General features: G+C 35.3%; 1 protein-coding gene across 2 annotated transcripts in view; it reads left to right on the top strand.

Annotated features, from left to right (window-relative positions):
* Positions 1-14,077, top strand: part of HTR7 (5-hydroxytryptamine receptor 7) — a 671,904-nt gene that overhangs the window by 533,546 nt on the left and 124,281 nt on the right. For both annotated transcript variants that reach the window (XM_082339526.1, XM_082339523.1), the window contains one exon: positions 4,573-4,653. In XM_082339526.1, coding sequence (XP_082195652.1) covers positions 4,573-4,585 — 13 coding nt within the window. In that variant the 3' untranslated portion in view covers positions 4,586-4,653. The remainder of the gene's footprint in view (positions 1-4,572; positions 4,654-14,077) is intronic.

Genomic DNA, 14,077 nt, shown 5'->3' with positions numbered 1-14,077 from the left:
AACGCTAGTTATCGTTCAACCAAACATTTTTTATTACTTTTTTATAAGCTGTCAGAACAGCTGAGTGCTAAACAATTGGTCAGTTGCCAAAAACAGAATTAAGAATGGGGATAGAAGAAGTGATTAAACCAGCGCTGTGAATTATTCACTCTGAGGCAACATCTTGGAACCAGAAAATGATTACGTTCACAAGGGTGCTTATAAAAACAATTCGTTGATCTTAATTTCTATTTTTCTCCCATCTGAATCACAGGGTAGTTAACACACCATTGCATCGATCAGCGGTGTAGGAAGCCAGATTCATCATATGATGCCACAGGGCAAGCGTCAGCAGTTTCTTCGGCGGCTGATTAAGGAACAGGAGAGAATTTAACATCAACCGAAGTGCAGATGGGCCCCTTTAAAGGCTTTGCCACGATATGGCAGGCACAAAGCAGTAGGTCACAGAGACACCATTTGGTACAGCCATGTCTCAGGTCTCTAGTCTGGCCTTGAGGTTGGTGGATAGCTTCCGTTCCCTCAGCCTTTTCCAGTTTCAGGATGGCAGCTGAGGCTACCAACCAATTCACTATATCCACCCTCTTTCCAGTGTCCAGGAGCCCCCAGCAGAGTCCAAAGTCATAAGTCAGTCTCTCAATATTTCACATACATCAAGTTAGGTAAAAAAGCCAAAGGAGCCCTTTTTAATTCATTTTTGTTTTAACTGACTTGACTTTTTAGAGAAGTTTTAGGTTCATAGCAAACTGAGGGGCAGGTACAGAGATTTTCCATATACTCCCTGCCCACCCAGCCCGCAGGCATAGCACCCTCCATTATCAACATCCGCATCAGAGTGCTACGTTTGTTACAACTGATAAACCTACATTGACACATCAGTACCACCCAAAGTCCATAGTTTACTGTTGCAAATAGGCCTTAGTAACGTAGTGGTGAGGTGAGGGGAGAGGGGAAACATTCTGTGGTCCCATGATGAGGGTCAGTCTTTAAGTGAGCCTATGTCTCCAGACTTGTGAAATTCATGCATGCTTTCCAATCCCTCCGCCCCCATAGGTGGGAAGGGATGATTCATGTGGGCTGGAGTTGGGTATTTTCTTTCCCTCCGGTTAGTTAGGCTCTAATAAAGTCTCAGCAGATTAGGATCTGGTTGAATAGTTTCTCCCAAGGTTAAACTTTGTAAAGAAGGACCGAATGCTGTGGTTTATTTCAAAACGGTTCCTTTTCCTCTCCTCCTGCAGGAAGCACAAGGGGATTTTTTTTTCCCCTGATGTTCACTGGGAGAACCTGGTAGAGATCGGAGAAGTAACACTCACAAAAGTGGGGACCCCACCCCTCACCCTGTGATTGCCCCCACCTGGGTTTTTTAACTCTGAGTTGTCCTCTCTGAGCCTCCAGAAATTAATTATAGTGCAGGTTTCCCTACCCCAGTCCTGGCTCCTATGGAGGTTTCTGATCCAGTAAAGTGTGATTCTCTGAATTTGCCTGCCAGTCTCCAGTTTTAGAGGCAGCGATTTTGTCTATGACCTCTCTTCTCTTACAGATCTGAGAGAGTTGTTGACTTTTCAGCTTTTTATTTGTTGTTAGGATGGAGTAGTGACTTCCAAGCTTCCTGTGTGCTGGACTGGAAACTGGCAGGGTCGTTTTTCTACTCTTTATCCTTTTATTTTTGAAAATTAAATATGTCAGTCATAAACATCATATATACATCTATACATATATATTCAAATATTACCAAGAAATATATAATAAACAGTAATTCTTTCTCCCATACTAGTGCTCCCAGCTCTTCTCTTTGAAGGCAAATTCTGTTTGTAGTTTCTTGTGTCTCCTTCCAGAAATATTTTCTATATACGTAAGCATATATTTTTTTTTAATAATTTTAATTACACAAATAATAAACTATTTCTCTGGAGGTACTGGTGTCATAGAATGAGTTGGAGAGCATTATCTATTTTTCTATAATCTGGAAGAGTTTGGGCAAGATTGTGCTATTCTGTAAATGTTTGGTAGAATCTACCAGTAAGATCATCTGGAGCGGGGGTTTTCTTTGTTAGGAGATTTTCACAAATTCTTTGATTTTTTCTTTAAAGAATTGAAATGATTCAATTCTTTTAATAGCTGTAGGACTATTCAAATGTTCTATTTCCTCCTGTCTCTATCTATATTTTTAAATGTAGTATCATAAGTTGTCTGAGTGTTCTCTTACTATCAGTATTATTCCTGAATTAGCTATTTATGCCTTTTCTCTTTTTTCTTTGTCAATCTTTTTAGAAGTTTATCAACTTTATTAGTCTTTTATTTCTGTCAGTTTTTGTTTCATAGATATTGAGACTCTGTCATTATTATATCTTCCTGGTGTATTGACCTTTCATTATGAAATATCCATTTTTAGTTCTAATATTACTGATTGCTTTAAAGTAAATTTATCAGTATAACCACAATAGCTTTTATTTGGTAATTTTTGTAAGTTTTTCTGTTATGCTGACACTTTGTGTATTCTTATATTTAACTTACGTCTCTTGTAAGAAGCATATATTTGTTTTCTTTCATCCAAATTGACAACTGTTATTTTAAAATGGAATATTTATTCCATATTTTTTGTACTTGAGTTTAAATTTATTATCTTAATATTCATTTTCTATTTATCCTGTCTTATAATTTATTTCCTTCAGTTTTACTTTTTTTGTTTGTTTTAGATTTTTATTTATTTATTTATTTATGACTGTGTTGGGTCTTCGTTTCTGTGCGAGGGCTTTCTCTAGTTGCGGCAAGTGGGGGCCCCTCTTCATCGCGGTGCGCGGGCCTCTCACTATCACGGCCTCTCCCGCTGCGGAGCACAGGCTCCAGACGCGCAGGCTCAGTAATTGTGGCTCACGGGCCTAGTTGCTCCGCGGCATGTGGGATCTTCCCAGACCAGGGCTCGAACCCGTGTCCCCTGCATTGGCAGGCAGATTCTCAACCACTGCGCCACCAGGGAAGCTCCACAGTTTTACTTTTGATTTTGTGTGTGTGTGTTTCTGTTATGGTCCTTTCTTATTTTACTAGTTATATATTCTTTGGGTAATTACCATAGAGATTATGACATATGTCCATGACTTATTAAAGTTTCATGAAATTAGAAATTTAACATCTTCCAGGAAATGCAAGGATCAAAGAACAATTTAATTCCTTTCACCCAGCTACCCACCAGATTTTGTGCTATTATCGCATGGATTTTAATTTATATATTAAATGTCACATGATATTATATTATTATTGTATTATATTATAAATATTCATTTTATTTTTACCACATATTTACCCCCTTCTTTGTTCTTTTATTTGTTCTTGCAGAACTTTGTTTTCATTGTGAATAATTTATCTTATTTTTGAAGAATACACTTTAATATTTTCTTTAGTATAAGTTTGATTATAAAAACTCCGAGTTTCTGCTTGTTTAAAATTTTCTTTATATTTCTTTCACTTTTAAAGGTTGTATTTGTTGATTCAGAATTCTAGGTTAGCAGGCATCATCATTCTTTACTTCAAAGATACTATTCTACTGTCTTTTGTCTTTCATTATTTCTGTTGAGAAATCATTGTTAATCTTATTGATGCTCCTCTTCAGGAGGTACGTTTTTTTTGTTTCCTGGCTGCTTTTAAAAGATTTCATATGTCTTTAATTTTCAGCAGTTTTCCTATGATGCAGTTATATATACATTTTTGTTGTTATTTTCCTACTTAGAAAACTACTTGGGGTTCATACACTTATTGAACCTGTGTATTTATACCTCTTATCAGTTTTGAAAAGTTATTAGTCAGTATCTCTTCAAATACTTACTCTGCTTTACTCTTTCTCTGTTATCTTTCTGGAGCACCAGCTGACTCTTGTGACAACTTTCCTCTGTGTATTATATGCCTTTTAGACTCACTTCTGTATTTTCCAGATTTTGTCTCTTCATATTTCAGGCTAGATTTTTGTCAGTCCTATCTTCCATTTTATTCTTTCTTTTTCTAGGTCTAATATGCTATTAAACTCATCCTCTGAGTTCTTAATTTCTGTTTTGTATTTTTCTTAGCTATATACTATTTATTTATTACTTTAGTTTTGCTTTCTTTTTAAATTCTCCACTTGTAATTTAATTCCTTGATCATATTAAGCATAGTTTTGTGTTCTTACTAAGTATGCGCCTTAAAATGTCAACATCTTGATCTTTTGGGGGTCTAGTTCTAATATTTATTTCCCCTTTGATCAATTTGTGTACTTGTAAGTCTCAGTAGTTTTTATTAAGGGCTGAAAGTTGCATGTCAAAAATTGTAGAAATAATTTAAAGTTCTGTATGATGGTATTTTCCTCCAGAAATAATATATTTCACTTCTGGGAGGCAGCTAGGCTAGAGACAAGCCACATGAACTAAACCTGATTTGAGATAATTTAAAGATGTGCTTCAGTCCTTCTGAGATCTAGCCTATTTTCTGTTCATTGTAAATTGCAGAGTGTACCCCTTCAGAATCTGATTTTGAAATATGGAATATTAACCCCTGACATTTCTTCTTCTTGAGTCTTAATTTTCTTTCTTTTTTTTTTTCTTCTAGTTCCACAGACTAAGGAAAACTGTGCTCAGCTTTTCACCTTTTCATTCAGTGCTTTTTGTGGAATCCATAGTCACCCAGCAGGTACGTGATATTCTAAGTGCATAAATACTTCTCTTAGTTTCACTATTTTTACAGGTTATGGCCTGAAAATTCTCACGTCCTTGATAGCTCTCCAATAACTTAAATCGGATGGTTTATACATTTTGGACAGATTCTGTAGTTTTTCTCAACTGAAAAGTTAGTCCTAATCAACCCAGTCATCCATGCTGGCAACAAAACTTAAGGTTATAAAATTTGAGGTAAAATAATAAAATGGTGGCTATGAATCCATCACCTTACTTAGAATATTACTAATGTAACTGAATCTACCTATATCCTATGTCGTCTTGCCAATCGCCCAGAAGTAACCATTATCCTGAATTCCTTTGTTTAAAATGTATTTTACTCTATATATTTATAACTCTAAGCAGTATATTGTTTGGTTTTGCTTTATAAAAGTATATACTTTCTATAGTCTTCGGAGACTTACCTTTTCCCCTGAGTATGGTGGTTCTCAGATTAACCATGTTATCATGAATATCTGTAATTCTTTTATTCATATATATATATATATATCAAATATATATTTTCTTTTTACTGGGCATTTATGGTTTAGATCCCTGCTTTTTAAAAAAATTAAACTAGTTGCTCTGAATATTCTTGTACATGTCTCATATTGTCAATAGTCAAGAGATTCTGTAAGGTATACAACTAGGAGTGGGATGTTTGTGTAAGAGCATATGCACATTTTCAACTTTTTAAGATAGTATCTGGTTCTTTTTCACAGTTGGTATATCATTTTACACATTCATAAACAGTTGCTTATGAGTTCTCATTGATTTTTATATTCACTAATACTTGGTATCATCAAACTTCTAATATTTTGCCAAGATATTGCATGCAAAATTGTAATCTTTGTGGTCTTAATTTACATTCCTCTGATTACTAATGAGGTTCAGCAGCTATTTATGTACTGATTTACTATTCATGTTTCCTTCTCTGTAAAATATCTGCTCTTAATATCTGTTCTTTGCCCATTTTACTCTAAAAAATTGACTTCTAAGCATTATATGTATTTGGGATACTAGTCTTTTATTAGTTAGTTGTATTGTAAATATCGTCTTCCAAACTGTGACTTTTTCACTTTGTTTTGGTGTATTTTAATGAAAAGAAATTGTTAATATTTAGAATCAGTTGCATCCTCAAAAATAAATAACTGGGCAAAATTGTATTTCACTAGTTGTTGCAGTAGAGAACACAAATACTTTCTTTATTAAAATACATTTATTTATTTATTTTTAAACATCTTTATTGGAGTATAATTGCTTTACAATGTTGTGTTAGTTTCTGCTTTATAACAAAGTGAATCAGCTATACATATACATATATCCCCATATCTCCTCCCTCTTGCGTCTCCCTCCCACCCTCCCTATCCCACTCCTCTAGGTGGTCACAAAGCACAGAGCTGAGCTCCCTTTGCTATGCAGCTGCTTCCCACTAGCTAATATTTAAAATAAAGGTTAATATTTATGTTCATATTTGTAATCAAAACAATAAAAATAATTTCACATGTTTTTAATTTTTAAAAGTATTATAGATTACTGTGGTATTACTTCTATATTTTGAAATCAGAAATAAAATATGTGTACCATTTCAAAAATCTTTACGGACCACAAAGAGTTACATACAGAATTTTGACATTAAGCCAGCATGTAATTGAGATGGAATAACATCAGTATATGAAATGAAATTTTATAGTTACCTAAAAAAAATCTTGACATTATATTGTTCAACAGTTTGGCAATTAGAGCCTAGTACCTCTTGTGGCCTAAAAACTTTGTACTTTTTGACGTTTTTTCTATTGAGCTTATTAGTCCAAAAGTCTTTTGTCAATTTCCTTGCACATGAAATTTTATCCAGTCAGAAATAAGAAACACCAAAAGAATATCTGTGTGTGTTACACTGCAGTATAATACGGTTTTAATAAGTTGTATGGCACTGCTAACAGTATGAAACAGAAATTTTTGAACTGTAAAACTTAAATCACTACTAATATTAATTGAAATTAATACTTTTGCTGCGAAAGACTAACAAAGATTTTAAATTAAATTGTGTTGATTTTAAATTTTTCTTTCAATGTGAAATTGTTCAAAGGATTTTTTTCTCTTTTATTTATTTGTAAGTTGAAACTTACTTGCCATCCTTGGGTTAGAGCAACTCCAGCCTTCTCAGCAATATGAAAGCCATCTCTTCCACCAAGAAGTCACTAGCGTATCTGTTTATGTCAAGGGTCCTCTTTTCTGGGGAGATTCAGTCTTAAATTTGGTGAGCCCTTCATGCATTCAATCAGTTATTCACTCGGAAGTATTTACTGAGAGACTAGTGCTAAGCTTCTTTTAGGCACTGAAGATTCAGTAGTAGACCAGATAGGCAAGATCCCTGCTCTCAATAGAACTTATATTCCAGAGGAGAGAGTAAGATAAAAACAAACACAAAAAAGCAATAAATTAGTAAGAAAATATCAGGTAATTCTACATTAAGAATAAAAACATGGTGGGACATCTGACGTAAAATAACTGGGTGGCTGTAGAAGGACATAGGCAAAGATCAGGAATAACAGCACTACTGATAGAGGGAATAGACAGTGCATAGTCCCTGGATGGCATTTGAGAAACAGAATAGCATTGATGTTGAAGGGGGGGATCTATATGAGGTGAAGTTAGAGAAATAGGCAGGTTATGTAGACGTTTCTAAGATAAAGAATTTGGGAAATATTCTAGTTGCAATGGGGAGACATTGGAGGGTATTAAATGACAGATGGCATGATGTGATTTGGGTTTTTCAAAGATCACACTGACTGCAATGTAGTAAAAATATTGTAAGAATATAATTGTAATGGGGTGAATAATTTTAAGAATGTTTTGTGGACTCACACCCATCAAACATATGCAAATTCATAATGATAATAAAAACAGAACTAAACAATAATTTAAATATTTTTGATTGTTGTAAGTTTCCAAAGCACTGGCTCATTATTCTGAAAATTGGTAAATTAAGGGCAAAGATTTAACATACATCCCGTCTTTCCTGTATAAAGCAGCTTTCAGGATAACAAAATAGTTGCTGATGGAATGTTCTTTACAGAGGAGTTTCAGCCAACATATGCATGTGAAAGGACAGAATTTTTTAAAATCACCTTTTGTAACCCATACAGAAACAATGGATCTAGACAGTGGTCATCACTGTTTCCTAGAACATTAAAGCAAAAAGTTATTTGAGAATTATATAATGAATGGGCCAAACTGACATCACCTGAACCCACAGATTAATCTCATTATCACTTAAAGTGGGACAACCAGACGTTTGATACCCCTGATATGATGCAGTTGGAAGTACATAGCACATCACTTATAAAGTGAAATTATAATAAAAAAATAAGATTGGACCTAGATATAGTCAAGTCTCTAGGTCTGATAATCTAAGGAAAAATGTGGAGAGAGAAATATGTTTAAAGAACTGTGAATATGCAACCAGCCAATCTAGAATGTGGGTAACACTACAGGACAAATAAGTTGGTTTCTTTAACAAATGGATGACATGAAATACAGGAGGATATTATAGGTTAAAAGAGGTATATACAGTGTGTGGACCTTGTTTGGAGTCTTATTCAAATAGAACAACCATAAGAAGACATTTTTGACACAATCTAGGAAATTTAACAGTGGATTGGATATTGGATGATGCAACAAAATTATTGGGGTTTTTTGTTAGGTGTATAGTTATATTATGTTAAGAACATAAGTCACTTTCTGCTATTGATAGATACTGGGATTTTATAGTGAAATCAAATGATGTCCATGCTTTCTTTTATAGTACTTCATTGATCAAAGGAGGCGAAAGAGAAGATGATAGATGAAACAAGACTAGCAGAATGTTAATTGCTGAAACTAGATGAAGTTTTTATTAGGGATTCATTATAATATTCTCCATAGTTTTGTGTGTGTTTAAAAATTACTCTAGTAATAAGTTAAAACATAAACAACAAAAGATAATATCCAATCATGGAGTAAGGGGGAAAGGCTAATGTAGTAGTTCAGGCAAGGCATAGAAGTAGATAGGACTTGGGTAAAATAGTTGAGATGGGAAGAGTGGATGGATTTTGAATACATGTTGGAGATAAAGTAAGTAGGGTTTGATATTGCATTAATTTGAGGTGGGAAAAAAATTGTACCTGGATTTTTGGTTTACGTAAACTGGGAGAATGGTGATACTGTTCTAAATTAGGGAAAGCAGACAGAGGAACAGGTTGGACTCAAAGTCAATAGTTCTGCTTCAGTCATGTGAGGTTTAAGATTCCTGTTGGACATCCTAATGGAAATTGTAAGTAGATAGTTGGCTATTCCAATCCAATTCCAGGATTATATGAAGACTAGTGGTAAAAATTTCAAAGATGGGGCATAGCTGGTATTTAACATCATGAAAATGGATAAGACTGTGTAGAGAAAGAGAGTGGAAATAGAAAAGAAAGGAATTCCAAGACTGAACTTGGGAAGTACCAATATTCAGAGTTCAAGCAGAAGTACTGAGTTAGCAAAGGAGTCTGAGAATAAAAGTCCAGGAGAGAGTGCATCACAGAAACCAAGAAAAGAAATTTTAGGAAGGAAAAATTGATCAGTGATATCAACTGCTGCTTAGAAGTCAAATAAGATTAAGGATAAAAAATGACCACTGGATTTGGTAGTGTGAGGTCCATTTTGGATATGAGAAACAGAACAGGGCCTAGAAGAAAAAGCAGATTGGGAATAGAGGCAGGAGAGTGAAAGATTCCTTGTGTAATGATTACCACAATCAATCTAATTAACATAACACTTCACATAGTTACCATTTTACGTGTGTATCTGGTGAGGACACTTAAGATCTCCTCTCAGCAAATTTCAAGTATACAATACATTATTATTAACCATAGTTACCATGCTGTACATCTGATGATCACTGGAACTTATTCATTTTTAACTGAAAGTTGTATCGTATAATCACAACCACCTAAAACACCACAATAAACACCACCTAAAACACCTAATACACCTTAAGTATTTACAGTTTTAATTTGTCAATTATACCTCAATAAAGCTAGAAAAAAAATCCAGTTTATAAGAAAGGAAATGTAATCATAGTATACCAAAGGATTCAACTGTAATAGTTACATAGCCATAGCCATTTGAAAATTAAGTAGAGGAAGTAAAGTAGGTGAATGTGTGCGTCATCATCATCCATAGTGGGAAATAGTATGTAAAGAATAAAAGTTAAAATCAATATAAAAGTTTTCATATGATATGTACTTAATTTCATCAAGTTTGTTGCAATACCTTTTAGGGCTTCTCCTCAAGGGATGATATCTACGAACTGCTTAATATCTGAGTTATTATGAAAGATTCACTCATGACAATGAGTTTTTTAGAGCATATAATATCTAAGGAGTCATAGAAACTTCACTAGACAATATTTTCATCTTAGTAGCAGCATACATTAGAAACAGGTACATTTAATGGCAGCAGGAACCCACGTTTCTTGAGGTCATGGTTTCTGTCAAATGGGCTAAATTATGTTAAAAAAAAAAAAAATCAACTGTAATGTAGAAAACTCTTCTTCCCTGGGTTTTCATTGAGATATGGCTTGCAAATGGTACACTGTATGTTTATTGTAGATTTTGCTTCCTGCAAGAAGGATAAGTGATCTAAAATAGGTGGTCAGGCTGGTTTCCTTTATAATCCAACTCAAGTCATAGAAACAATGTTCATTTTTCTTTTTCCTTTCAACAAAATAAAGTACGGTCATTGTTCCAAAATGCTGAAATACAAATGAGCAAAAACAAGATAAAGCATGAAAATTCATCTGGAAACAAAACAAAACAGAGTGAAAGATTCCTTGAGGACTAGATTGTAATCACAATTCTTACATTATGGGGAATAGAAACTGTCCCCTCTTCAATCAGAGCTCTTACCCCAAAAACACTGAACTTTATTTTTATTTATTTATTTATTATTCTTTTTGTAATCAAAGATAAAGTTAGGTTTATTGAGCTTACTGCAGCAAAGGAGAACGCACACTGAGGAATCATGGACACCTCAGTAGGAGGAAGCTGGGAGGAGTTTATCACAACATTTGGGCTTGTGCCTAAGGTTTATAAGGAGGGTTTAAGAAAGCCAAGGGCCAGTTGACAACTGGTTTTTCACTTTCTGAGGTCCTTGTCGATGTTGGTGCTTATCAGAGTGTGGATTAATTCTTGTCCTGGCTCATGACACTGAACTTTAGAAAGCACAAAAACAGATGGAGATGAAGAGTGGAGTTCAAGATCAGAGAGTCTGAAAGTACAAGAACCCTCCTGTGCCCAGGGGTTGCTCCTTTCCTTAACACATGATTTGTTCCCATCACACCTACTGTCTCCATTGTTTAGAAGGTGAGGTTAAAAATAGGTATTTGTTGTTCTTCAAAATTGCTGGTTTGGCTCTAGTGCCAAGCTGGTTTAGACCGAATCCTTGATCATCTTATTTTATAGGCTATGTTACTTGCAGAGCTCGATCTTGGGACGCCCATATCAACTTCTCAGACCATAATTTCAGCTGTTACATTCCGTCATGAACCATGACCAGACGCTTACCACAAGAAATCAATGCCGCTCATAGACGTTGTCATTACAAACTAAGAAAATAGTCCCCTAAACGTTTTTCCTTATTAGCCTAAAAAATGGAAATAAGATGTTCAGCCAGAAAAAAATAGCTTTCAAGTCCTTATTAAGAGTGGTAGGAAACATAAATCTGAGTCCCAGGAGATAAAAGCTAAACACGCCCTTTAAAGGAGTCAATATTTGAGAAATGTGTGAAGCAAATATCTTAGCACATCTGCTCAAACAGCTTAAAATAAAAACTTTAGAAGATATACAATGAATTTTCTAGTGGTATAATTCTTCCAAAGAGTGCCACTAGAGGCCATTTATTGGGGAAAAAAAGATTACATGTCATTCTTGAAATGTTCTAAAAACTATAAGGTCTAGCTTTGTTCACTTTTCCTAAAATGGAATAATCTGCAACCTAACATCTCGGTTCTCATAAACCTAGTTTTTAAATGGAACATGAGCTCTCCCAGTGTGATTTCTCTATGAAAAAGATAATCTCATTGGACTGAACTAGGGAGAAAGTGAAAGAAAAAAGAAAACACCTCAAATAGAAAATTATTTAAAACCTTTTGTGCTACTCCTAAGTCTTTATGGTTGATAATAATGTGGCTCTTTGCAGTGGTCCTCACCAAGAAGTGGAGCTATTTCCTTAGCCCTGGATTCTGGCTGGGCTTGCTACTTGCTTTGGTCAATAGAATGTAATGGAACCAAGCAAGTGACATTGTGTGTATTCTGAGCCTTAGACACAGACAGCTTTGAAGCTTTCGTTCTTGCCTTCTTGGAGTGTTGTTTCCATGTGAATGAGTCTAAGTCAGCCTGATGGAGAGGTCATGTGGAGGAGAACTGAGGCATCCAGCCTAAAGCTCTTCCTGCAAGTCATGTTGAATGAGGCCACCTTAGACCATTCAGCCCCTGCTTACTTGCTGTCCCATAGGTGAGTCCAGGCAAAACCAGTGCAAGAATCTTCCAGCTGAGCCCATTCCAAATTGCTGACTCACAGAATCATGGGAAGATAAATGATTATTGCTTTAAGCTTCTGTATTTTGGGGTGTTTGTTACTCAGCAAGGGTTAACCAATACAGTCATCCTAAATGTTTCCCAGTGCTGCCAGTCTCTTACTGACAGATGCATAATTAACCAATCCTAAGGAAACATCTGTTTCACACTTAAGATCTTTCATGTGAGTGCTAGAATTATTTTTATTTTTAACCACCATCAGGCATTAGTGGTGGCCAGATCTCAATTAAACAAGTAATTCATTGCTGTTGTTCCTATCATCAAACTTGTTTCCCTTACACACACACACACGTACGTGTGTGTATATATGTGCATGCATTTTCATCTGTGTTTGGTATGTTGAGGAATTTTGTGAAACCAGAGTAAAACCATACTTGGGAATGAGATGGCCAGACAAAATTGAATTTAATTTCTGCTACCCTTCCCTAAATCTCTTTTCTTGTCAAAGCCTGACTTTTTTTTTTCTTCTCTTTGATAAGTTGTCTAAAAATTTCACTGATGATAGATTTATTTGAGTTAACAGGCTTTCTCTTCCAAAAATGCAAATATCTGGGGGTGTGTAAAAGATCAGTCATTCAAGTCTTTCTGTGAATTGGTTTATTCAGCTGCATTCCTTCATACCCCTGTCTGAGCCAGCTGTATAGAAAACATGAGGGTTTGGAGTAGAGGTAGGAGATAGGAAATTAGGAACTTGCAGACTTTTAGAAGTAGAGTAGGCCAAGTTGGGAAATCACAGTATCATAGTATCTTAAGGCATTATGATGGCATGGGATTCGTGAAGGGCTGTAAGAGGTAGAATGAACATATAAGAGAAAGGCAGGGAGAATATATAAGGTAGAATCTTTATTAAAATATGTCCTAGGACCAGCTCTTCCCCTGGGGCTGGGAACAAACTCATCGTTAGATTCTCTTTCTATCATATGATGCTCTGATTTCAGGGTCCGGGTTTAAATTATACCATGTATGCTATTTTTTCAGACATGATCAAGGAAAATAGGCTTTTGTGGGTGAAGATGGTAGATTTGAGTTGCTACTCTGAAAATCTAGCTTCTGTAGACTCGTGAGAAAGATGTGCAAGAGGGAGATTCCTGGTAATGGTACTCTATTATTAAAGCAGGACTTCATCCACAAACTCCTATTTGGAACCTCTTAGGTGGCTTTGGTCTCAAACTCTCAAATAGCACTTGGTGGCATAATTTGTCCCTTCTGTCAAAGCTTTGGCCATGAGCATGCTGAGAGCCCTCCTCTCCTTCTTTACCTTTGATCCACTCCTGAATCTTGGCTTCCAAGGCAGATCTAACTCTGATTATTTAAGAAGAAATGAGCCTTTTCTCCATAAATATTAGAACAGAGCTAGTTCAGACCTACTATCTTTTAATACAGTCCTCTGAGACATGTTTCTGATGGGTCACCTCATTGGTGGCATGAGAGGAAATTATTCAAAAAAGGACCAATATTAAAAAACTGTAGATCATAGAGAAAAGGCCAAGAGAGAATCCCCAAACAGTATGCTTTGCAAAAGTAGGCACATTTAGCTACCAGGTAGGTCATCCTACCTGGTTTATGGCTGATATATTGGTGTCTTAACTGATTTAGCATTGATTTCCTTTTTTTTTAAATTTGTTTCTGCACAAAAATTTTAATGACCTTGGCACACTGCATTTATCATAATTTTTTGCAGTTGTACATCACTCTATACAGAGGATACTGTCCTCTTCTTTCTGATGAGGAAAACAAGGCTCAGAGAGATGGGGGAAAGTGTCTAAATATTATCTG

The sequence above is a fragment of the Balaenoptera borealis genome, assembly GCF_965194805.1.
Source record: "Balaenoptera borealis genome assembly, chromosome: 10".
Classification (NCBI taxonomy): domain Eukaryota; kingdom Metazoa; phylum Chordata; class Mammalia; order Artiodactyla; family Balaenopteridae; genus Balaenoptera; species Balaenoptera borealis.
This window is presented reverse-complemented; position numbering and strand designations above follow the sequence as displayed.